Source organism: Maniola hyperantus, chromosome 24, assembly GCF_902806685.2.
Source record: "Maniola hyperantus chromosome 24, iAphHyp1.2, whole genome shotgun sequence".
Lineage (NCBI taxonomy): Eukaryota > Metazoa > Arthropoda > Insecta > Lepidoptera > Nymphalidae > Maniola > Maniola hyperantus.
Window position 1 is genome coordinate 8,377,822 of NC_048559.1, and position 26,895 is coordinate 8,404,716.

At 38.7% G+C, this 26,895-nt stretch overlaps 1 protein-coding gene across 1 annotated transcript in view; it reads left to right on the forward strand.

The window, feature by feature from the left end:
- The first annotated feature begins 3,378 nt into the window (after positions 1–3,378).
- Positions 3,379–26,895, forward strand: part of LOC117993598 (homeobox protein BarH-like 1b) — an 85,640-nt gene continuing 62,123 nt past the window's right edge. The window contains 2 exon segments of the mRNA XM_034981401.2: positions 3,379–3,871; positions 3,873–3,960. Of these exon segments, the coding sequence (XP_034837292.1) occupies positions 3,440–3,871; positions 3,873–3,960 (520 nt within the window). The 5' untranslated portion in view covers positions 3,379–3,439.

The following is a 26,895-nucleotide window of genomic DNA, read 5'->3' on the forward strand; positions in this document are numbered from 1 at the left end:
GATCTGCCCAGGCACGTCAAGAGTTTGCGGCGGGAGGAGTTGAGAGATCGTTCGAGGTCGGAAGTAGGGTGTGGTACCGAAACTACGGAACAGGCAATAAATGGTTAAACGGGGATGTCATAGGAAGAAGCGGGAGTACAAATTATAAGCTGCGTACTGGAGATGGAACTGAGATATTCAGACATGTCGATCAGATAAAAAAATGTTCGGAAATTAATTCAAATATCGGTAATTCAATTAACATTGAAACTGGTGATAGACCATCAGCAGCGGGACGGTCCAGGGGCGCGATGGTGGCAGTGGCGTTGAGCTCGGTACCCGAGGAAGGGCCGCAGGAGAGCGGCGGGGAGACGAGCTCCTGGTCGCCCGGTCGCGCGGCGCCTGAGCCCAGCACTAGCCAGCAGCCCGAGTTAGCAGTGGTGGACAGGGCGCCTCGCGAGTCTGTTCGTAAACGAGGGCCGCCAAGACGTTTTGGCATCGATGATTTATATAGTTAAGATAGTAAGGGAAGTTATTGTTTAAGAAGGGAGGTGTGACATATGTAAACCTCTTTTCTTAGTTTATAAAAAGAGAACAATGTCATTGTCATTAAATAACAAATAAATGATTCCTACATATTTTATATAGGTATAAGTACCTACCTACTTACTGTAGGTACCCGGCAGGATTTTTTTTTTTAAATTCAGATACAAGTTAGCCCTTGACTGCAATCTCACCTGGTGGTAAGTGATGATGCAGTCTAAGATGATAGCGGGCTAACCTGGAAGGGGTACCTATGGCAGTTTTTGTTAAACCCATACCCCTTTGGTTTCTACACGGCATCGTACCGGAACGCTAAATCGCTTGGCGGCACGGCTTTGCCGGTAGGGTGGTAACTAGCCACGGCCGAAGCCTCCCACCAGACCAGACCAGAAATTTAGAAATTATAAAATTCCAAACCCCTGCCAGGAATCGAACCCGGGACCTCCCACTATTAAGACCACAGCGCTCACCACTGCGCCAGGGAGGTCGTCAGGAAATATTGCACATTGAACTTTACAACGAGATTTCGGCTTCGTAGAGCGTCGTCTCTATCACTCATACGGCATATCTACCTATGTAACGTCTTGCCGGTCTCAAAGACAGAGACAGCGCTCTACGAAACCGTTATCTCTTTTAAGTTCGATGTGCAATAGGTATTTCCTGCCGGCCACTGTATCTATTTATTTATTAGCTAGGTACTGTCGCTCTATAACAACAAATACTTATCTAATACCTACTTATTAAAAAATTCAAAATAGCCGCCATGAAAATTAAAAAGTGTTAGGTAGATAGGTACCTACAGTATAGGTAAGCGACCGAAAGTGATGAACATCGGCCTTTAGAATGACATTTTACCTTTGTAGAGCGTTGTCTCTGTCACCTAAACCCATAGGTATGACGCTTTGTCGGTCTCAACGACCGAGACGCGGTGCTCTACAAATCGGCTGTCTCCTTCTAAAGATCATCATCACTTTGGCTGCGTACCTACTTACCTACTGTCCTACTTATCTACCTATTTCTTGTCCGATGGTAGGTACGGAACCACGTGTGCGAGTCACAACCTATAGGTACCTAACCGGGTAACTACCCTCTATGCTATCACTCTCATAGAACGGAAATCCGACACGATCAGAGAGAGATCAGAGCAACGTGTATATATAAATAAAATAGAAAGCCTTAAAAAGAAGTTATTCGAATATTTAATTAAAAACATTTTTTATAGTGTTGACGAATATCTAAGATGACATTTTTTCCTTTAGTGTGTATTTGGTTACCTTTTGACATATTTTGTATTAAGTACCTACTATCTTGTTTTTTTATTCTTTTGTGACTAAGTATTAAATTTGGCAAATTTTATCAAAACTATGTACACGTTTGTTAGGAATATCATATTGCATGCTAATAGGCAGAATTTGGCTGTACCTTTTTGTTTTGTAACATCTCCACTGTTTACCCAGATTCGCAATAAAGAAATTTGAATTTGAATTTGAATTTGAACGGCTTTACCTACTTGCTCTCCGACTTCCGAGGCGTGAGGCTGTCACAGCCAATTTTCCAACTCCGGGATGCCAGCTTACCTGCAGCTCGTTCCAGCAACGCACAAGACTGCAAATACTTTTTTATACAGGCCATAATCTTGTACCTACCTAAGTAGGTAGGTATATCAAATATTTGAAAAGAGCAACCGCCGAGTTTCTTGCTGGTTCTTCTCGGTAGGAAAAGCATTCCGAACCACTAGAATAGAATAGAATACTTAGAATGTTTTTTTATTCATGTAAACTTTTTAAAAGTGCTTATGAATAGTCAGGTAGTTTGATAGATGCATCCGACTATTCGAAAGTAGAAGGTACCTACTTGTAAAAGTTTATTTGAATAAAAAAGATTTTATTTTATTTTATTTATTTTTAGGTAAATACCTATCTACTTACCTAATACTTAGATATGGGAATTTCTTAAAAGGAAAACTCATCAACTTTTCGGTCCTCTTAAGACATGTCTTTGCCCGGCTGAATAAGCAAGCCAATAAAGAAGTAAAATTCCTTAACTAACCATCTATTAGGTCTATACCTACACGGTTAGTATTTTGTAGTTAAGTATAAAGTCAAAAAAGCAAAATTGCAGTTGGCAACTTTGCCCTTTGTATCTAACTTTTCCCAGTAGCATAATTCACCACCTAGGGGAGGTGTGCCCAAAGTGGACACCTCGACTTTGAGTTTAAAAATATATATAATTTTACCTATTGGTATTCCTCTTCAACCAATAGGTATAAACCTATAGGTACCTATCTCTTAAGCTAGGTTTAGGTATAGCTAAAACCTACTTATCTACATTACTCAGTCACCTAGTAATCAAGTCTAAATCTAATCACCATATCCGACAATTCAGCCGTTATTAACTCCCACTAATGGCTGACATCTATAAATATTTCTAACAGACCTGACTGACACGGCTGACAACTACTGAATTAGGCAATTAACCGATGAACTATAAATGAAGTAAACCAAGTACTACGACAAACGCCAGCCTATCTACGCTGAATAATTGAAAGCCGTACTTAGACTCGCGTCTTCATCCTGATAATTAAACAGCTCCCCCCTTCACAAACCACCTCACAAAGCTAAATTAATCACACTACGAATCTCGCCCCCCAATCCTGGACACGATTAAAAAGTTTTATTGGATAGCCGAGTGTGAACCCTCGCCACACCCGTTGCGTTAACTCCAACCAATCAGCGTCCATGGAACGTTAAATGGGCTTCTGTTATTGGTGGAAATGAATTAAGCCACGCCTCGAATAACCGCCCGACCCAGGGCTGTCACTTACCTCGTCAGTTGACCGATGCGCGTTGAACCGTCAACCGTATCCCGTGTTATCGTTAAGCCTTAGATTGTTAGTGACTGTGTTATGTGAACTAAAATGGAGGAGGAGTCGATGTCCGGGCACAGCTGTTCTGAGGACGATATCAGTGTGGGACGTCCGTCCCCGGCACCGTCGCGGTCGTCTTCTCCTCAGGACTATTTCAGGCCATTGAAACGGTTGAAGATGGCTTCCGAACCGGTCGAGGAACGTCGTGGTGAAGGTGTCAAGAGTTTTTCTATACTGGACATTCTCTCGCATAGCCCGAGAACGCCTCCGAGGATTGTAAGGCCATGGGATGCGTCAGGATTTGAGAGGCTACAGCGGTTGCAGCGTTTAGCCGGCGCTGCTTTGTTGGACGGTGAACGCTGGAGGTTAGCAGCCTTAGGATTGCTAAGGCCGAGGGATTTGCCAGCGGAGTGCTGCGATTCAGCGTCTGAAAGGTCCTCGTCAGCTTCGGATTGCTGTTCGGAGCCGAGAAGGGTGTCGCAAGGGGGGGTCGAATGCACCTCACACTCCTTTGGATGCCCTATTTCATATGACCAGCAAAACTTTTGAGGCGAATACTTCTGAAAGTGGAGGTAAGTGGTGATTTTCTATTGTTTTCTGACTGTTTCTGATTGTGGAAATAACTTTAGGTGGAATTTTGTTTAGGAATGTAGAGTCTGTTTTATGTTTTTATTTGATAGTGAAATTTCAGTTCACCTTTCCTAAATCCCTCCGCCTTTAATTAAACGTCTAAATTGGTAATTAAATAAGGTAAGTTAAGCAGTTTATTTTATATCTCGGAAAATTGCTTGCTATTAGCTCTCAAAAGTGGCAAAGTTGCCAGATCTGTCATTAAATTTTATATAGGCCTATCTACACAATAAACTTTTAGTCCAATTTACCTACCTAGGTACTTAACATCTAAGCAGATATCATGTAATATCCTAAACCAAAATCATTAATGGTAGAGAACAGAGTGCAATATTTTCCAAAAAAGGCATAGGACCCTACTTACCTACTTACTTACCCCAACCTTTATCTACTATGGTCTGAAATAAAAGATTATTTGTTTTAAAATATCCTAGTAGGTATGTACCTACCTATTTTAAAAGTTATTTTTTACAAAGAATAATAGATACATAAAGTAAGTACTTAGGTACCTAGATACTTTTTAAAAAATCTCTTGACTTTTAAAACCAAACGTTTTAAGCCGCGAGAAAAAGACGTTGCTAACGATTTTTGCCTAACTTTTAAAAGTGTAGTTTTTGATTATCTATTGAATAATGCGCGGAGCACATACAGTGCGCGAATGTAGGTAGGTACTTAGGTAATAGGTTGGTACCTAGATAGGTAGGTAGTAGGTAGGTATGCCGCTTTAAGAAGTGCTCATTTTGAGACACTCCTATTAGATTGCAGCGATATAATCTGCATTTAAACAATGCACCTACAGATACCTAATTCCAAACTCATGACAATACCTAATGGTGATGGAACGCATTAGGTATTTGATTGAAGTCATCAAATTCATATTACGGTCTGTCAGTAAACACTGAATTGTTCCACTTGTTACAGGTAGTGGCAATTTTCTGAACTAAAAACAGACTTTTATTGAACCTAAGTACCTGCCTATTTACCCCATTTATCCTACATATTTGCATACCCTTTCTCTATTGTTATCTGCGATCGATAATAATTTAGTGATCGAAAATTATAAATAATGAAACCTTTTACTAATTAAAAAAGTAGGTAGGTAGTAAGTAGGTACCTACTTTTAATTAAGATTTAAGTTAATGAAATAAAATTTTAATAATAATTATTTTAGGCAAAGTTACAATACTTACCTATTCGTTCAGTAGGTACACGGCAGAAAATAATAATTTGTACTTCAACCTTTAGAAAGAGAGCGGTTTTGTAGAGCGATGTCACTGTTGTTGAGACCGACAAAACGTCACATAGGTATGAGTGACAGAGACAACTTTCTACAAAACCGAAATCTCATTCTAAAGGTCGATGCACATTATTTTCTGCCACGTATAGCTGTAGTGATTGATTGTATCATGATGACAGTTCGGTGTTTGTAATTTTGTAAATACTTAAAACATCCCTAAAATAATTTTTAGGCACCAATCTAGGTAGATACGATGCAGTCTTAGAAGATCTTGTGATTTCCTAATATAACCCGAGCGATCATCATGCTAGTTGGAGAGACCACCAATTCACGCACTTTTTCAAAAAATACCTACCAACAGTTTGAGCTGTGCGTATGTTACCTAACGTAGATAACCGAAGAAATAAATACCTGGTTTTAAAAAACACTACACCATCCCTTAAACAAGTAAAAAGAACAATTTCAAAATAAAACCGAAACTCTCCATTGTATAAGCCGCGAAGACAATGTTGCCATTGTAAAGAACCGCCGATTACCCCGCGATAACACTCATTGGTGATCGAAGCGATGTTAACATTGGTAATATTACGGAATAGGTGATTATGTCATGATTACAGTGCGGTGCTTGGATAATTGAAATATCCCTGAATGGCGCATCTGCCTTCACGTCCTCTGTTATTATATTTGTGCGTGTTTTTTTTGTTTAATTGTCATCGATTTCGGTGATTGTGACGTAGGCTTTATATTCTTATAGGCGTAATGATCGGTTTTGAAAACTTGCGTCATGAATCATGATACTTTTTAGATCTACCATTGGTAATAATTTGCTTTAATCGATTGGATATCATTGTTGCATATATTTTTTTATAGGCGTTTTGTTGGGTTTCATTGTTTCAAAATAAAATAGATTCCTGCATATTTAAGTATTTTTAGGTATCTAATTGAATTTAATACCTACAAGAAACTATATAATATATATACCTACCTCAAGTAGCTATTGTTAGATATGAACTGTATTAAAAGCTTGGTAGATACCTACTAGGTACAGTACGCGGCAAAAAGTAATGTAGGTCTCTACATCGGCCTTTAGAATGACATTTTGGCTTTGTAGAGTATTGTCTCTGTCACTCATACCTACCTATATGACGTTTTGTTGGTCTCAGCGACAGGGGCAACGCTCTACAAATCTGCTATCTCCTTCTAAAGGTCGATGTACTTAGGTACTGTAGGTACCTCCACCTTAAACATACTTATATGTTTACTTAGTAAGATAGAGAGCAATGGCAATCGGGGAGGGAACGCCCCGCACACCTCCACAGCCCCCGCGCTAACCCGCTGCGGGTGAGCGTGGGTGACTTGGTGTGGGTGTGCTGGGCGTACCCCCGCCTCATACCCCGATTGTCATCTAAACCTGTCACGGGATATAGGTAGGTATTTAATCTTAGTAAAAATAAATTGCGGGTAAAGTTCGCACAACACCTAGGCAAAGTTGTCATCTAATCTAGATTTTGTAAAAGTTAACGTTAACTTGTAAAGTTACACTAGAAAAAAAAGAGCCTAGGTATAATTAGATTTAAGAGAGTTGATAGTGAATCTGCTAAAATTACCTATTTAACTTTGCCTACCCTGCAACTTAGCCTATAAATTCCACATTAAACTAGGCTCTCACACATAGTGCACCGGCGAAGACATCTGCTAAAATTACCTACCTAATTCAACTTTGCCTGCCATGTAACTTAGCCCTTAATATCCATTATCCATATTAAATTAGGCTCTCACCATTTCTCACCAACAAATGTATTTTAAATTAACTCCCCGCGTCACAATGGCTGACATTTATAAAAATTAACCACTTAATAATATGAAAGAGCAAATCAATGAGCCCTTAAAGACCCCAAAAGTTACACGCAGTCATTCAGCCGGCCCTTTCGGAAAAAAAAATATTAGCGTAATTTACACGGCCGTTGCCAAAAAAATGCAAAAAAAAATCTATTGTCGATGGTACAAAAGAAGACATCACTATCCATTAACTACAGCTATTCAAAATTCGAATAGATGTCAGTAGCTCGTTCTAGTAGAAGTTTGATCATCTCGAAAACTTTGATCGTTTTCTTTAGTTCGATATTATGATGTCAGAATGTCGGTTCCCACCCGTTGCACTATTGTCGTATCTACTCCTAGCACATCTAGGAGTAACGCTTAGTTGGAGGGGAAAGGGGAAATGGGAATATCAGTCATCATTGGCGTTCTTAGAAGTACGAGAAATACGAGAAATTACCTACTGACAAAACTAGACTTTATTCTCATAGTTTTTTCATAATCTTCTTCATACTAATTTGTTACTGACAGTTGAGTTGATTGAGGAAGTCATTTCTAGTTTATGAGCGGAAATAATACTTTTCCTGTAAAGCTTCTTATGTTAATAAAAAAAAATAGACAAACAAATACAAAAAGTCGTAGGTACCTAGTTACATTCCGTAATACCAATATATATATATATATATATATATATATATATATATATATATATATATACTAATACCTATTATAAATAGGTAAAGCTTGTAAGTTTCTTTGTAGGGGGTAATCTCTGGAACTAGGTACTGAACCGATTTTGAAAATTCTTTCACCAGCACCAGAAGCTACATTATTCGTGAGTAACATAGGCTATAATTTATTTTCAAATAAAATTTGAGATCCCTACGAAAATTGTAATAAGCGAAGCCGGGGCGGGTTGCTAGTCTCAAATAGTTATTATCTAGTTTAGTTTAGTATTATAAGAGGAATGTGCAACATCCATATAAACTCAAGAGAGTTTCTGGATCTTGGCTGAAATAAAGAATTTAAAAAAAAATTCGCTAGTTGTGCTGGCTGGTTACCTATGGAGGAACTCGACATCGAATTTCGTTTTCGATAACTTTATAATAAATACTCTTCCTAAGGGTGCGGAAAGAAAGGCGGGAATTATTGTCTATGCCCCACATATGCCCCATATGCTACAAGATTAACATAATATATCTAAGTCATTTGTCACTGGCGCGCCGAGCGCTTGATTGAGGAAGTCATTTCTAGTTTATGAACGAAAATAATACTTTTCCTGTAATGCTTATTTTTAATAAAAATAGAAAATAAACAAACAAATACAAAAAGTCGTAGGTACCTACCTACCTACCTCGTTACATTCTGTAATACCGATATTTTTATATCACAAATATTTCGCAGTGATGCTGGCAGTAGGTTACCTATGGAGGAACTCGACATCGAATTTCGTTTTCGATAACTATATTGTAAAAAATACTTACTCGTACTAAGGGTGCGGAAAGAAAGGCGGGAATTGTCTATGCCCCATATGCTACAAGATTAACATAATATATCTATCTAAGTCATTTGTCATTGGCGCGCGGGGCGCTTGATTGAGGAAGTCATTTCTAGTTTATGAACGGAAATAATATTTTTTCACCATCCCCTGTACGTTGCATTAGATTATCTAAATGATAAAAGAGCGTGGATTTGACCTGCAGCTCGTTCCAGCAACGCACAAGACTGCAAATACTATTTTATACATGGCATAATTTTGTACCTATATCAAATATTTGAAAAGAGCAACCGCCGAGTTTCTTGCTGGTTCTTCTCGGCAGGAAAGGCATTCCGAACCAGTGGTAGATGCATCCGACTATTCGTAAGCACTTGTAAAAGTTTATACGAATAAAAAAGATTTTCATTTTCATTTTCATTTTCATTTTCATTTTCATTTTCATTTTCATTTTCATTTTCATTAGAGATTATTGTTGGGTGATATGTATCAGCCGCCAAGACGAGCCAAACTAAAGGACGGGGCACTACGTACTTACCTTTTCTCGAAGCGTTTCGTCGTATTTTCGAGCAGTCATAGCTTCGGTCTGGATGACGCTAGAAAGCTGAAATTTTCAGAATAAGGTGTCCTCAGCAAACTTATTAAAAATACTAAGTATCATTTATTTAACTTTTATAGTTTCAGATTTATTGATACCTGAAATACGCTGTTTTTGTGACTCACTGATGATCATCATAATCCATAGTCAAAAATGTTAGGGTACTTCCAGAAGTCCTAGAAGGCTGAAATTTGGTATGTAGGATAGGAATTGCATATAACCAACAGGAAAACCTCGAAACCGGAAATTTTCCCCCTCCAACCCCTCGTATGGGCAGTGGCGTGCAGCTCATAGAAGCATAAACGCACTGCTTACCCTCATTATAAGAAATCAATGCTTAATTTTCAGTATAACCTGCCGTAGAATAAGTTCATACCTAAATGCATACCCTGGCTTAAACTCCTGTGCACGCCACTGCGTATGGGGGAAGCATATCTGTAAATTCTGTCGCGATATTATTTACTGCTGCATTAGAAACTATACACAACTGCAAATTATTATTTACTAGCCGATGCCCGCGACTTCGTCCGCGTGGATTTAGATTTATAAAAATTCCGTGTGAACTCTTCAATTTTTCGGGATAAAAAGTAGCCTATATGTCACCCTCCAGGTTTTGAAATTAGGTATATACCTACCTAAGCAAAAACCGGCCAAGTGCGAGTCAGGCTCGCGCAATGAGGGTTCCGTACTACAGTCGTATTTATTCGACATTTTGCACGATAATTCAAAAACTATGATGCATAAAAATAAATAAAAATCTGTTTTAGAATATACAGGTGAAGACCTTTCATATGCAGTGGCGTGCAGCTCATAGAGGCATAAACGCACTGCTTACCCTCATAGTAATAAATCAATGCTTATTTTTCATTTTAACCTGCCGTGTAATAAGTTCATACCTAAATGCATACCCTGGCTTGAACTCCTGTGCACGCCACTGTTCATATGATACCCCACTTGATATAGTCACTCATTTCGAAAGTTGAAAATACTACCTAATTATTAGTTCATGACCACAATTTTTTTGTGTGATCTAACCCTAAATTCACGGTTTTCAGACCTATAAGATCTACCTACCTGCCAAATTTCATGATTCTAGGTCAACGGGAAGTACCCTGTAGGTTTCTTGACAGACAGACAGACAGGGGTAGGTACAGGTAGATAATAGGGGTAGTGACTATGTAAATACTAAAGGTATGTATTCAACATAAATTGCAAGCAAATCAGTAAAACGCAGCATAATTACAATTTACAAATAATTACATCCGAGATGACATCTCGTATCGTACAAACTAATCACCGCTAACTATCCTTAACTACGCGAGATGGTAAGTGGTGACACGAATGCTCGTGTTATGATGACCTTGTTGTATCTATGTATTGTACAGTAGGTGAGCGGCAAAAAATAATGTACCTACATCGAACTTTAGAAGGAGATAGCATTGTAGAGCACTGTCTCTGTCCTTGAGACTTACATTGCTTACATTTTCTTCAAGGAAAATCGGAAGTTTTTATCCCGGAAAATCAGAGTTCCCGCGGGATTTTAAAAAACCTAAATCCACGCGTATACAAAGTCGCGGGCGTCAGCTAGTTATTCATAGTTGCTAAATGCATAATATATATTATGCACCTATATACAGGTTTATGTAGGTACTTACCTATAGGTGCATTTATTATTGTAATAAAATTATTGTTAACAAGTGACATATAAATTTACAGGTCAATACAACAAAAAAAAACTATATATAGTATATTATGCATACAGAAAAACTTATCACAAAAAAAAAAATCAATAGGTGCATAATAATATGTACCTAGGAATTATTAAGTATCACTGCCTACTATAGTCTACTCTATACTTGCTATAGTGGCTATTAAAATCTACTTAGGTAGTGTTAGTTATTTATATATCTAAATAGGTAGGTATAGAATTTTATTAGGATAGGTATGTTGGTTAATACCGCGACTTCGTCCGCATGGACTACACAAATTTCAAACCCGTGTTATACCCTGGATTGAATTTAAAAAATCCTTTCTTAGCGATTGTCTACGCTATCTGCATGCCAAATTTCAGCCCGATCCGTCCACTAGTTTGAGCTGTGCGTTGATAGATCAGTCAGTCAGTCAGTCAGCCAGCTTTTCCTTGTATAGGTATATACCTAGAGATTAGATAGAGATTAGAAAGAGCACAATACATAGCTAGGTAATGCTGTTGTAAATCTTATCTAACACAATTTCTAAAGTAAACTAAAATTGACAGATCTAATCTACTGCTATCCTTTTCCGCAAAGAGCACTATGAAAGGGATAGCAATATATTTAGAGCTATCATTTTAATTTCGTTTAGAGATTGTGTCCAACAGAATTAGTCACATCAACCCATTTAGGCTATAGCTCAATACTCAATAGCCAGTCGCCCCCGCAACGGTCCGTATTATTATATTTTATTACCCCACAAACACAGCCTCCTGTGGGGTCCAAGGTGTCAGAGCCGGCACGTTTGTATTACCCCCATTATGATACGAAAAAAAAAGAAAAAGAAAAAAAAAGTTGGCGGCAAAAAGCTCCTGCTATTATAAACGTAGGTGCGTTCTCTGACTAAAGGAGCAAATAGACGGGAACGCGTCAGAATGTGAAGCCTTCTGGGAGAAGCTACTTTGAACAAAACAAGCAATTTCCTCTGTTATACGTTACCTTTTCCTGCTCTAGCAATATAAATATTTACTGCGAATAGTGTTATTGGATGAATTGCACTGTACTTAGATGTCAAAACTAGACGGCTGATCTTGTTGTCACATTAATTCTAGGTACCTATGTTGTCTACTGTGTTGCAATGCAATCTGGATAGTGAATTTTTTTTAAAGCGTGGCGATAGCCTGGTGGTTAAGATTGAGACGTCGTCGGCTTCTTATTTGTGAGGTCGGGGGTTCGACTAATTTTTCGGAGCTAGTAATATTATGTGCGTTTTGAGCAATCACATAAATATCAGTTGCTTTACCGGTGAAAAAAAAACATCGAGAGGAAATCTGGTAAGTAGCAGAGTTTTTCATAATGTTCTCAAAGGTGTGTGAAGTCTGCCAACCTGCACTGGGCCAGCGCGACGTGGCAGACTATGGCTTAAATCCTTTACATTCGGAGGGGCGACTCATGCTCAGTAGTTGCACAGTGGGCCGTTGATGAGTTTAACATGACGATGATGAATAAATAACAGATTATAGTGTGCACGTTTTCATATTATCAAATATGTCTCCGAGACTCCGATCATCTTCTATTGCGTCATAACTCATAACAAACTCATCAATCAATCAATTAGCCTGTTTTCGTCCACTGCTGGACATAGGCCTTCCCAAGAGCGCGCCACCACATAATATGATCCTTCGTCTTCCTCATCCAGACTAACAAATACACACGTCAAGATCACAGTTTACCCAATGGACCTAATGCACGGCTTAATATAATTGCACCTTGTGATATACTATGTAGCTTGGCAGCATTTCGATTGTCTTCCGTCTATCTTTTTCCCTAGTCTGTGGACGCATACAGGGTGCGTTTGCGTTCAGAAATTGCTGACTAATTGATAGTGAATGGTTTTATTAGATTACAAAATCGATAGGATACATGTGGTTTAATTTAAAAAAATGAATTTAATACAGTTTCACGTAAATAATAGCTTCAGGTGGTTACGGAATCTGATTTCATTGAGTTAAAAAATAAAAATCCATACTATTAGGTATTTTAATATTATAAATGCGAAAGTGTGTCTGTCTGTTTGTCTGTCTGGTTGCTTTTCACGGCTCAACCGTTGATGATGTGATGAATTGACCAGCCTTGATTCATTAGGGTTTTAAATTCTTTCTTAATTTTTTTAAATTCTCTCGAGAACTTACATATTTAAAATCCACAGGCACCGGTTTGAGCTGTACCTAAATAGAAGAATACCTTCGTTGATATGTCAGTCAGTCAGTTTCTTCTGTTACATATTAGATACTAGATGGTTCCGTCGACTTCGTCCACTTAGATTTTTTTAATCCATTGGGAACCCTTTGGTTTTCCTAGATAAAAATTAGCCTATGCACTGGGGTGCAAGTTATCCCTGTAAAAATTTAACAGTCAGACAGACACACTTTCGCATTTATATCTAACTAGCTTATGCTCGCGACTTCGTCCGCGTGGACTACACAAATTTCAAACTCCTATTTCACCTCCTTAGGGGTTGAATTTTCAAAAATCCTTTCTTAGCGGATGCCTACGTCATAATAGCTATCTGCATGCCAAATTTCAGCCCGATCCGTCCAGTAGTTTGAGCTGTGCGTTGATAGATCAGTAAGTCAGTCAGTCACCTTCTCTTTTTATATATTTAGATATTATTATTATTATCTTCTAAGTAGATTACTTAGAAGATATCAGCTCCGTTTCATCGTAGCTAAAAACTGTTATAAGTAGGTAACTCAATAATTAATAATGTAAGTCATCAAAGTCTGCCAAGGTTCATTTCATCCAAATCTTAAAATCTTTAAGATCTAAATGCATAGATATAACCTTCTCCCTCACTCCTGAGGCAAAAGAGCGAGGCAGGTGTCGTATTCGATTAATTTAATTATATTATTCGGTGCACCTTCATCGGCTCCTATCTTACATCTGTGATAGCTTATGATGACACAACACATTCGACTGAACACAGTGCGCGCTTTTAAAGCTTAAAGCTATAACTTTACAACCTTATCTATAGATACAAACATAATTTCCTACTGATTATACCTATTTGTTAATCTGGATCTAAAACTTATTCAATATCAAATATTCTCTCCATTGTTTATGACCGAAAACAATAATAAATACCTACCTATAGATTATTCAAGAAATACCAACACTTAGTAGGTACCTACCTATTTACAAATACATATTATGCACGCAGAGATTAATTTCCTGGTTAAATTAAAATTCCTTAATCTGCCACAGTCCTAAAACGTTTTTTATTTAGAAAAATTTGAAACAGTGCTGCAAATTACTCTAAGAACAGGTAGATATCTTACTAATATTATTAAAAGGTAAACCTCACCTTTTATTCATCTTAATTTAGTAATCTTTGGAACTACTGAACCATTTTATTTTCAAAAAGTTAGAGATACCTACGAAAATTTTAACAAGCTACCCGTGCGAAACCGGGGCGGGCCGCTAGTGTCTAATAAATCTGACAGTTTATGTTTAGTAAGTACTTAACTACTTAAAACTTATTAGCAAAAGTTACGTTTGAATTATTAAAAATTAATCAAAATATTGTGTCTAAATTGTACCTACCTACCTACCTAACTTTTGGGTTAAATAAGTATACCAAAATAACAACAGCCCTAAATCAATTTGGGTGCAACCTCGTGTATCGAGCGTATTGTAGGATATTACGGGCGTTCGGTTCATTATTTAATAACCCCACATTTGGACACCCCGGGCGGCGAATTATAGGGCAGTGTTTTTTTTTTAAAAAAAAAAGGAAAACGTGTTATTTCGCCCGAAATTTGTAAGCGGCAGCCCTTTGTTTTTGAGAGATACCTAAATTAGCGTATGTGTGTTTGTTCATTCGTTACCCGCATTACGCTTCAAGTCTTCAATAAAAAGGCCTGGTGGTATTTTTATAGACACCACCGCAGAAAGGGGCGTGTTTGTTATACCTGTTATTATGTTTAACCGTTGTCTGTCTTTGCCGATTTAATTGCATATTCGTCGTCGCATTGTCGTCCCATCGGAATCATCATCATCAACCGATAGACGGCCACTGCTAGACATAGGTCTCTTGTAGGGACTTCCACACGCCACGGTCTTGCGCCGCCTGAATCCAGCAGCTCCCTGCGACTCGTCTGATGTCGTCCGTCTACCTATAGTGGGGGGTCTTCCAACGCTGCGTCTTCCGGTGCGAGGTCGCCATTCCAGCACCTTGGGACCCCAACGTCTATCGGTTGTACGAACTATATGTGCCCTGCCATTTCAGCTTCGCAACCCGTTGAGCAATGTCGGTTACTCTAGTTCTCTTACGGATCTCCTCATTTCCTCATTGATCACGTAGAGAAACTCCGCACATTGCTCTCTCCATCGCCCGCTGAGTGACTCTGAGCTTTCTTATGAGGCCCATAGTTAGCGACCATGTATTGTCTCGGATCCATATGTCATCACTGGCAATACGCGCTGTCTTCAAGGACTGAGGAATTTCCAATCGGAGTAGAGTAAGGGAGTAGGGGATGATGTTTGCTCATACACTTGCCCTACAATGTCCTTCGTCATTGACCTTTCCTAATACAAAGGTACGCTGGACCTGCAATTGCCGACTGTTTTTGAAGCAACTTGATTTTTGTAATATGTACGAATTGTCAGTTTAAACGTAGCATGTTCATATTAGCTGTAACATAAAAATGCAACTCCTCAATATATCGAAGTAGGTTGCCTGCACATCGGATTGAAAGAGAGGTGATGCAAAATTATGTAGGTTTAAGGTTAGGTAGTTAAGCAATAAGATTAAAACAATAGTATGTAAGATTTTCTTTATTAGTATTGTTAGTCCATAAGCGAGAGTAGATCATAAGCCGGCTGTCAATAAACATCTTCCACCGTGGCCGCATTTAATTATTACCATACGGCCACAACATATCTCACCATTTTGGCGCTGAGCAGCAGCGACCGTCAAGTGAGCGAACTCGGCAGCTCGATTGCGGTAGAATGACAGCTACAATGTCATCACCTCTTGATGCTCGCTCACTATTGGCTACAACGCATTAAGAATACCTACTGAATAGGTACCTACGTAACGACCATAAATTCAGCCGATCACAACAATTTGGTGATAATAATTGATGCGGGTTTTTCGGAATCGACCTACTATGGTACTAAAATGATGAGACGTCCTACATAGTGTAACTCGAAGACCATTTGGTTCATGAGCGGGACGTTTCCAATCGGCACAAAAATAGCTGTCATTTTAAATGGCACACCTCTTCCAGCGTACCTACCTACTTGTAAATATTAGGTCCATTACAGTGCCCGGCCCTGTTTCTATAAATCTCCAATAAGATTGCGGCTACCATGGCCAAAATTTGGTCAAGAGAATAAATTATTACAAAAGTCTATATATTAGATATTAATTTTATTTAATTAAACATAGTCCGTACAAAATGACTCCTCACGCGCCATTTTAGCATAGATCAATTGTCATGTCAAAAGTAAGATTCGCCTAAAAAAGTAGTAAAATCGTACTTTTGACATGAAATTTGACACATAAAGTTAAAATGGCGCGTGAGGAGTCATTTTTACGTCATTATACCTAACTGCAAAGCCTACTTTAGCCATTATAAGGCGAATAATAAAACAAAAAAAGACCCATTAAGTTTCACACCTTTCTAGTTTCTAATAATACTCGATATTGATTTAGATAAGTTAATCGATGCACAATCGATTTGTTTTTTATCGATTTGGCCGTTTCGAGCAATTACGGGCTTTTAGAGTCGGTTTGTGAGCTTTTCGTTAAAGGTGTGTTAGTTTTTGGATTCTATTTCGATTTTTTTTGTTTTTTTTTTTTGTTTTTTGAACGTGGGCGTTAACTCCGATGTATGTTAGCAGGTATAGGTATATCCATAAATACCTATTTATCTACATAAGCTAACTCGTGCCGGTGACGCTGTAGCGGCCAGTAAGGCCTACGCAGCATAGTCAATCCGAAACAACACAAGCTCATGCCGACTTGCTTGGGGGAGGTTTGTGAAATCTACGAGCAAACTTTATTTTTAGGGTTCTGTACCTCAAAAGGAAAAAAGGAACCCTTATTAGGTAGGATCATTTCGTTGTCTGTCTGTCATGTCTGTCAAGAAACCTACAGGGTACTTCCCGTTGACGAAGAATCATGAAATTGTGCACTCGTCAGTCGTCCGTGACTTTACGGATCCGTGAAAAAAATACAAATCGAATGTGCGTTTTTGACAAATGAGTTCACAAACGCTCTTACGTGTGCTATAAGTAAGCCTACTACCTACCTACTTATCTGCCAAATTTCATGATTCTAGGTCAACGGGACGTACCTACCCTGTAGATTTCTTGACAGACAGACAGACAGACAGACAGACAACAAAGTGATCCTATAAGGGTTCCGTTTTTCCTTTTATGTACGGAACCCTAAAAAATACAATAGGTACTACATTCAACACAATAAAATAATATATAGGTTAATATTATAATTACCTAATAAAAAGATCAAATAAAGTACAATAACAATAAAATAACTCTGAAATTGCAATATAAGTTACTTATTGTGAAATGTGAATAGAATACCTAATACGAAAAAAATAAACCCACGAAAACGAAATTAATTTCGTAACAATAAGTAGGTACATTGGTTATTATCATGAACTACAAAAGTGTCAATTAAAGAAATAAGTGGTTCTTATTCGAATTTCACACAATTACGAGTCGAGGCCAATCAAAGGACTTTGGCGTCTTCACTTTCCAAAAATATTGTAATAAATTCTTTTCATTCGCACATCACGACTTATTTCACCATTATTAATACACGTAAACTGTTTTTTATTCAATACATTATAATTAAATTGCAATATGGGTCACAGGATATAGGGCTGCCAACTTTTTTTTGGAAAAGTAAAGGTCTGTTCGCACCTGAGCTGCGCTGCACTGCACTTCTCTTCGCGGCACAGAGCGTCAAAATATTATTTCTATCATTTTGTATGGCGCATATCGCACTAGAGCGGCGCTGCACAGCGTAGCCAATAATGAGTGAGCATCAACCAATCGAAAATATATTTTCGATAAATAACAGGTATAATAATAATATGTTCTCTCAAATTAAACTTGCGCACAGCGCAGGGGCATACGCCACAGCGCGTATAGGTTTATCGAGAGATTTGATTAATTATTAATCTTAAATCGCTTAAATTCAGATCAATTTTTAACAATCCTAACCTAATAATAAACCCAAAAGAATAGAATCTTAAAATTTTTCTCTAGGACTACCATCATTATACCATAATGTATTTTTCAATCTCTTTTTGAGTGTAACTATTTATTATAAAGTTTGCGGCCTGGTTTTATTTAGGTTTTCTTTAAATCAAGGAAATAAGGAATAGCTTTGGCAACCCTAGCTCATGGAGCGTTTTAAAAGTGCATATTTCTCACACTCAAATATACTTCCTATTGAAATGAGCATAAAAATAAAATTCGCATGCATTAATTAAGCAGATGGCACACCGAGTTCACTGCACGATTCATTTTCTTATTGGGATGTTATTGTTTACAAAAATGGCGGCCAATAAAAAGGCAGTGCGGTTTGAATCGAACAAAAGTTGTTATACAATTGAATTCCGAGTCGAAACGTCTTGAAGTCGTGAAAAATTATCTTTTATGTGTATAGAATTATTTATGTGTTAAACGCAATGCTCGGAAATGAAAATTTATGGTTTTTATGATTGAAAGTGCATATAAGTCCCGCAAATTGCTATTGCGCTGGATTCATGTCTCATTAACATCGAAATGACGTCATTTTGACTCAGCCGAAATAAAAATATACCATCAGCTCGAAACTTCAGTCTAGTGCTATCGTCACTAAAATGGCGGCCACGCGCATCAACAATTTGCGGGATTTATATCTACTTACGTTATTTTGAGGAATTCCATAAAGATCTAGATACTTCCATACTAATATTATAAATGCAAAAGTGTGTCTGTCTGTCTGCTAGCTTTTCAGGCCCAACAGTTTAACCGATTTTGATGAAATTTGGTACAGAGTTAGTTTACATCCCGGAGACGGACATAAGCCCATTTATCCCAGAAAATCAAAAAGTTTCCAAGGGATTTTTAAAAACCCAAATTCACGCGGACGAAGTCGCGGGCATCATCTAGTACCTACTAACTAAAGATAAGTTTAGGGGAAACTACCTGTGAGCTAAATTGAGTAGGTACCTACCAACCAATGTACGTAAATATTTCCGGAAAGCTGATTTTTTTTGGCTGAAACTATCACTACCTCTACATACCTACTCATTCGAACTAAAAGACATGCAGATCACGGGTCTCCTCTCAGAGTGACAAGGCCACGCTGGCCATGTGCGGATTGGTAGACTTCACACACCTTTGAGAACATTATGGAGAACTCGGCATGCAGTGGCCCTACCGCGGTTGTTTGACAGCTACAATGTCACGATCGCAATCATCTCTGATTGGTTAATGCTCGCTCACTATTGGCTACAATGCATTGTTGCAACAAGAATCGCACAAATTCAGCCAATCAGAACAATTGAGATTGTAATAATGATTGATGCAGGTTTTAGACAATCGCCCAGCAGGTTTCCTGGCAATAGACACACTTTTAACAGACACACTTTAGCATTTATTATAAAACAATTAAAAGATACAATTAAAAGAGCTCTTGCCACCATAAATATTCCTGCGCTCATTGAGCCGGCAGGGATTAGTCAGGATGATGGCAAGAGACCTGATGGATTGACGCTGGTTCCCTGGGAACGGGGACGGGCGCTAATGTGGGACGCAACTTGCGTTGACACATTGGCCCCGTGTCATATCAGGAAGACAGCATCAAGACCGGGAGCCGCAGCAGACACAGCTGAAAACGGCAAGCGGCGCAAGTATGCCTCTCTTATAGAGAATTACATTTTTGTGCCGTTTGCCGTGGAGACCCTGGGGCCATGGAGTATTAGTGCTAAAAAAATTTTACGAGACATTTCACCGCGATTAATAGCCTCAACTGGTGACAGAAGGGCTGGCTCATTTTTTGCGCAACGGATCAGCCTGGCTGTCCAGCGCGGAAATGCAGCCAGTATTCTTGGCACCATTCCACGCGGTCATGATTTATATAGTAATTAGATAAGGCTAGCTTTAAGTTTTATTGTATTAAAAAAATATATATATAATAAAATAAATAAATAAATAAAATAAAATAATTTTATTTCAGGCAATGACAATACAAGTTACAACCCATAACTTTTCCTTCACCGTTAAAGTTATATTTTCGTAATTTACAGGCGCACACTCCATTCTGAGTGTTAATAAATTCATTTCAAAACTTTAAACAGATTGCGAAGTGTTTAAAGTTGCAAAAATAAATACACCATTGAAGCAATAGGCGACAGTTCGCCGCCTGTGGTAGGCTGAAAACAGGCTGTTGCGTTGTCTCTGATGCTAACCGCATTCAATCTGAGAGGAGGAAGCCGCGAGGGCAATTTAAATATTTGACAGAGGTTAGGCCTAATTTAGGTGATACCTCAATTAGGTACCAATCTACTGTAGCCGGTAAAAAATATTGTACATCGACTTTTAGAATGAAATTTCGGCTTTGTAGAGCGTTGTTTCCAGAATAGAATAGAATTTATTTTTATTCAAGTATTTGACGACCTCCCTGGCGCAGTGGTGAGCGCTGTGGTCTTAATAGTGGGAGGTCCCGGGTTCGATTCCTGGCAGGGGTTTGGAATTTTATAATTTCTAAATTTCTGGTCTGGTCTGGTGGGAGGCTTCGGCCGTGGCTAGTTACCACCCTACCGGCAAAGCCGTGCCGCCAAGCGATTTAGCGTTCCGGTACGATGCCGTGTAGAAACCAAAGGGGTATGGGTTTAATAAAAACTGCCATACCCCTTCCAGGTTAGCCCGCTATCATCTTAGACTGCATCATCACTTACCACCAGGTGAGATTGCAGTCAAGGGCTAACTTGTATCTGAATAAAAAATAAAAAAAGTAGACTTATTACAAGTGCTTTTGAATCGTTAACTAGTTTAATTTACCACTGGTTCGGAATGCCGTTCCTACCGAGAAGAACCAGCGAGAAACTCGGCGGTTGCTCTTTTCAAGTCACTCATACCTATCTATGTGACGTTTTGTCGGTCTCAACGACAGAGACAACGCTCTCTCTTTCTAAAGGTCGATGTACAATATCTTCTGGCGGATACTGTACCTGTTCTAATGTAAAGATTTTACTTGGAATCCATCTTATTCGAATTCAATTGAATTTCACTAAGCAACAAGTAACTTACCTATACCAGCGTACGTACAATTTTTTTTCTCTAAAACAGTTCTAACAGTTCTAAGAAATTTTCTACAAAACAAGTTGATGATAACAATGTTTTTAAAACTTCAATTCTTCAAAAAACGGGATAATTTGAACAAATATGATATTGGTCATTATGATCTTCACAAATTGAAGTTTTTAATTATGTGTATTTAATATAGCTGTTAATGCTTTAGGAATGTAAATCTTTTTCTTCAAAGTTTTCGCGATTTCTCACTTGTTTCAGCCTTAAGACGTTAGTACTAATATATTGTTCTGTGCTTTAAGCCTATAAACTAAAAGAAAATCGTTAAAAACAGAACTAAATACTCAACTATATGTAGGTACATACTTAAGACACTTACCTAACCATATTATATACCCAAACCAAAAAGTAATCAACGGTTGCTATTAATACAAGGCAAGTCAAAAGGCACAATGGCCGTCGATTTGCTTTAAACAACACCTACTTGCTATAAATATACCCTATTGTTGTTTTAATCCGAGTTGACTAATCGACTGGAAACGTGTCGCTTCAAACTCACGGCGTTCACGCAGCTGTAAAAACGGTCTTACCTTTACCGTGCAGGCGGCAGTAATTAAAACTGGTTGTAATTGAAAGCGTCGTATTTTCTGCGTTTTGTGAGCTTTTGCTAACTTGGCTGCTGTACCTACTAACCGCTCGTGTGACGTCGTCAGTATGAACGCGCTCTTACATTTGTCGTGCAATAATGGCGGCATTAATTAAAACTGGCTGTGATTGAATGCGTCGTATTTAGGTACTGCGTTTTGTGAGCTTTTGCTAACTTGGTTGCTGTAATAACCGCTCGTGTGACGTCGCGCGTCGTCAGTATGATCGTGCTCTTACGTTTGTCGTGCAGTAATGGCGGCATCAATGAAAACTGGTTGTGATTTAATGCGTCGTATTTACTGCGTTTTGTGAGTTTTGTTAACTCCGTTACTGTACTAACCGCTCGTGTGAAGTCGTCAGTATAAGATCGCTCTTACTTTTGCCGAGCACTAATAGCGGTAGTAATTAAAACTGGTTTGCGTTTTGTGAGCTTTTTCTAACTCAGTTACTGTACGCTCGTGTGACGTCGTCAGTATGAAAGTGCTCTTACGTTTGTCGTGCAGTGATGGCAGCATTAATTAAAACTGGTTGTGATTGAATGCGTCGTATTTCCTGTGTTTTGTGAACTTTCTCTAACTGGGTTAGTGTACTAGTCGCTCGTATGACGTCGTCAGTGTCTAAAGCGCTCTTACTTTTTGCAGTGCAGTAATGGCGGCATTAATTAACACTGCTTGTGATTAAATGCGTCCTATTTACTGCGTTTTGTAAGCGTTTTTTAACTCGGTTACTGTACTAGTCGCTCGTATGATGTCGTCAGTATGAAAGCGCTCTTACGTTTGTCGTGCAGTAATGGCGGCATTAATTAAAACTGGTTGTGATTGAATGCGTCGTATTTACTGCGTTGTGTGCGCTTTAGCTACTTATTTCAGTTTATTTTGCCTATTTAATGGATCACTCACCAACTGTGCCTATTAGATTTCAGAACTACAGAGGAATGTGCAGTGCTCAGGCAAGCCGCCAAGCGCTTACGAGCATGAAGAAACCAATATTGTAAGCGTTTTTTGTTTTTGTGTGGAAATAAATTTAATTTAATTTAATCTAATTTTGGTGGGACGTATTTTTTTATTTTTTATTTTTTTAATAAAGAATATTAGCCATTTTTTAAATGACTAATATTCCCCTTTCCTCTCCAATTAAACGTCAAGCTTGTGCTAGGAGTAGGTACGACAATAGTGCAACGGGCGGGGTTTGAACCGTCGACCTTTCGGTTTTCAGTCCACTCCTATACCGGTTGAGCTATTGAGGCTCTGTAATATGTAGATATTAGTTGGGTATTTGTTTTTAAAGTTTATAAGCAGCGTTCTACTTAACCAACCGTTTCCAGCACGTTAATAGCAAGCTGGTAAGTGATAAGGCAATCTATTGGCTGCCATTCGTCGCACATGATAAGAGAAATGCAAAGAGAAACAAGGTATTGCAGGCCACTTAATTGGATTATGTTTACAGAAATAAACCTGCAGTTCCTGCTCGCTGATTGGCCGGTTTAAATACGGAATAATGGCCGTCATGAAAGTGGCTAGTGAAGGGAATCGTTCATTGTTTTTATACCTAAATGGCAATATTTAATATTATGATTAATTCTGAATACAAAAAACTTTTATACCTAAATATCTTGTGTCAAATCTCAAATTTTTAGGGTTCCGTATCTCCAGAGAAAAAAAGGAACCCTTATAGGATCAATTCGCTGTCTGTCTGTCTGCGTGTCGTTCAAGTTGTCTATCTATCTGTCTGGCTGTCTGTCTGTCTGCTAGCTTTACACGGCCCATCCATTCAACCGATTTTGATGAAATTTACAGAGATGGCTTGCATCCCGGGGAAGGACATAGGCTACTTTTATCCCGGAAAATCAAAAAGTTCATTTCTAGGATTTCTGAAAACCTAAATTCACGCGGACGAAGTCACAGGCATCATCTAGTACCTAACTATAGATATTCTAACGGATAAAGTGATTTCGACCTCCCTGACGCAGTGGTATAAGCGCTGTGGTCTTATTAGTGGGAGGTCCCGGGTACGATTCCTGGCAGGGATTTGTAATTTTATAATTTCTAAATTTCTGGTCTGGTCTGTTGGGAGGCTTCGGCCGTGGCTAGTTACCATCCTCTAACGGCAAAGCCGTGCCACCAAGCGATTTAGCGTTCCGGTACGATGCCATGTAGAAACCAAAGGGGCATGGGTTTATTAAAAACTGCGCCATTACCCTTCCAGGTTAACCCGCCTCCATCTTAGATTGCATCACTTACCACCAGGTGAGATTGCAATCAAGGGCTAACTTGTATCTGAATAAATAAATAAAGTATTATCTTTAGTTGTTTATATTTTCTTAAGGATAAGAGATAATGAATACCTACATCGTGATAACTTAAAAAACACCTAGGAGGTGCTAAAACCCCACACTTTCATTATTGCACGTGCAATAATCAGGTTAATGCCTCACAATTAGCTCTAACCGTCGAGCGGTACGGCTAAGAGTAGACATAGACATAATTATACACTAAGAAGGTACTGCTGAGTCTTGAATATAAGTTTTCAAGGCAACAATTTCGTTAAATAGGAACTTGGTTATCAAAAATTTTTTTTTATTTAAATAAAAGATAGAAAATAGAAACATATCTAAATATATAAAAGGAAAAGTTGACTGACTGACTATATCAACGCACAGCTCAAATTAAAGGATGGATCGGACTGTTTAACATGCAGATAGCAATTAATACCACGTAGAGGTAAATGCTTTTTCTCAAAGCGACCACCGACGGAGCAACATGAGTGTAGAGCCGGTTCTGACGCATCTGAATATTATTTCCAATCTGGCAGTAATTGTTTGACCCACTTGTCTAGTACTTTGGTAACATTGCGCAAATCTTCTCCCACTCTTAAGGGGGTATCGCTTTATCTCAACGCGGCCACCGACGGAGAAACATTTGTGTAGAACCGGTTCCGACGTATCTCAACATAATTTCCGGCCTAGACAGTAATGTATTGTTTGACCCACTGGTCCAGTACTTTGGTAACATTGCGCATCTCTTCTCTGCCTCAAAAGGAGTTATCACTATATATCAAAGCAACCACCGACGGAGAAACACGTGTAGATCCGGTTCCGGCAAATCTCAACATTATTTCCGGCCTGGACAGTTTGACCCACTGGTCCAGTACTTTGGTAACATTGTGCATATTTTCTCCCCCTCAAAAGGGTGTATCGCTTGTTCTCAAAGCGACCACCGACGGAGAAACATGTGTAGAACCGGTTCGGACGCATCTCAACATAATTTCGCGCAAGAATAAGATAGAGTGAATATAATTTGATTAAAGAAACGCGAAAGAGGTCTTATTAACAAGATGGCGCGAACAGAATGTATAGTACGAGTACATACTAGTAATAATTCAATGATAGTACGCAACAGGTCGAGATTGCAATCGGGGTATGCGCCATGCGGCCAGGGTTGCCAGGCGTCCGGATAAAGCCGGACATAGGTAGGCTTTTTGATTGCGTGTCCGGCCAAAATAAACGGCTTGTCCGGCTTTTGTTAGGCTTTTTACATTTCGCATATGAGCGTGCCCGAGCGCAGGCGAGTCGACTGTCGGTCGCTCCCGCAGGCGGCAGTGCCGCCTGACAAGATTTATGACAATAATAAAAAAAAGCTTGATTTCACATAAAAAAATTTTGTCGTACCTATTAATACTAAGACACAAAATCCTCAATAATGTAGGGTGTCCGGCCTTTCTACCCAAATGTCCGGCCAAACTAGCTGGTCAGTCCGTCTATTAGGTTTGGCGACCTGGGAACGCTACATGCGGCGGGGGGATTTTTTCATGGCGGTCATTTTGATTTTATTATTATTTGTTGTTGCCTATACCGGAAATAGATAGGTTCTATGAAAATTTCCACTCTCTGTCCACTACGGTTCATGAGATACAACCCTCTGACAAACGGACGAACAGACAGAGTGCAGCGGAAGCTTAGTCATGTACTTAAGTATGGCCACCATACAAGCAAGCTCGCGATTGAGCCATTTCATCGCGGCCCGCGTCCGACGCTATCTCCCGATTTGATCTCTGGTATTGTTCACTCATTCATTTTCATACCTCACTCATCCATACACGCGCTCATTATGAATTAGAACCGCTTTGCACGGCTAAGCGGCAGGCTTCGAGAATGCGGGAATTCCAAATTTGAATTTGATGTTTTTTTTTACTTATGTCATGAATCAAGCTGTGGATGCTTGCAATTTTAAAAATTAGTCCTGTCAATGTGGCTAATTCCGTTGTACACAATCTCTAAACTAAACTAAAATGGCACGTCTAAATCTATTGCTATCCCTTTCATAATGTTGCTTGCGGAAAAGGATAGCACTAGATTTAGACCCGTTAATTTAGTTTAGTTTAGAAATTGTGTATAAGAGAATCGGCCCCAATAGGCCATTAAAATTAGACAATTCAATCTTAATATTACGCTAATAAGGCAACGGCAAATAGGGTTTAGAGTTTACAACATCTGATAGGCAAGTCTATTGACATTCTTATTTTAAAAGTAACAAAAACTGGTCAAATGTGAGTAGAAGAACAAAATATACCAGAAAAAAGATTTTTTAAAATTGCATGTCGGCCATTTTGAATTTTTTATTTTTACTGTTTGTTGTTATAGCGGCAAAAGAAATACTTATCTACACATTCTGTGAAAATTTGAACTCTCTACGACGCGCGACGTTAGATTAATTAAAATCCCGTGGAAACTCTTTGATTTTCCAGGATAAAAAATATCCTTGTGTTCGGGATGTAAGCTAACTCTATTCCCGTCAAAATCACATTTATGAAGTAGGTAGATACCTAGGTTAGCATCCATATTAATATTATAAATGCGAAAGTGTGTCTGTCTGTCTGTCTGTCTATTTGCTAGCCTTTCACGGCTCATCCGTTCAACCAATTTTGACGAAATTTGGTACAGCGATAACTTTCATCCCGGGTAAGGACATAGGCTACTTTTATCCCGGAAAATCAAAGAGTTTCGGCGGGATTATTAGAAACCTAAATCCACGCGTACGAAGGTCGCGGGCATCAGCTAGT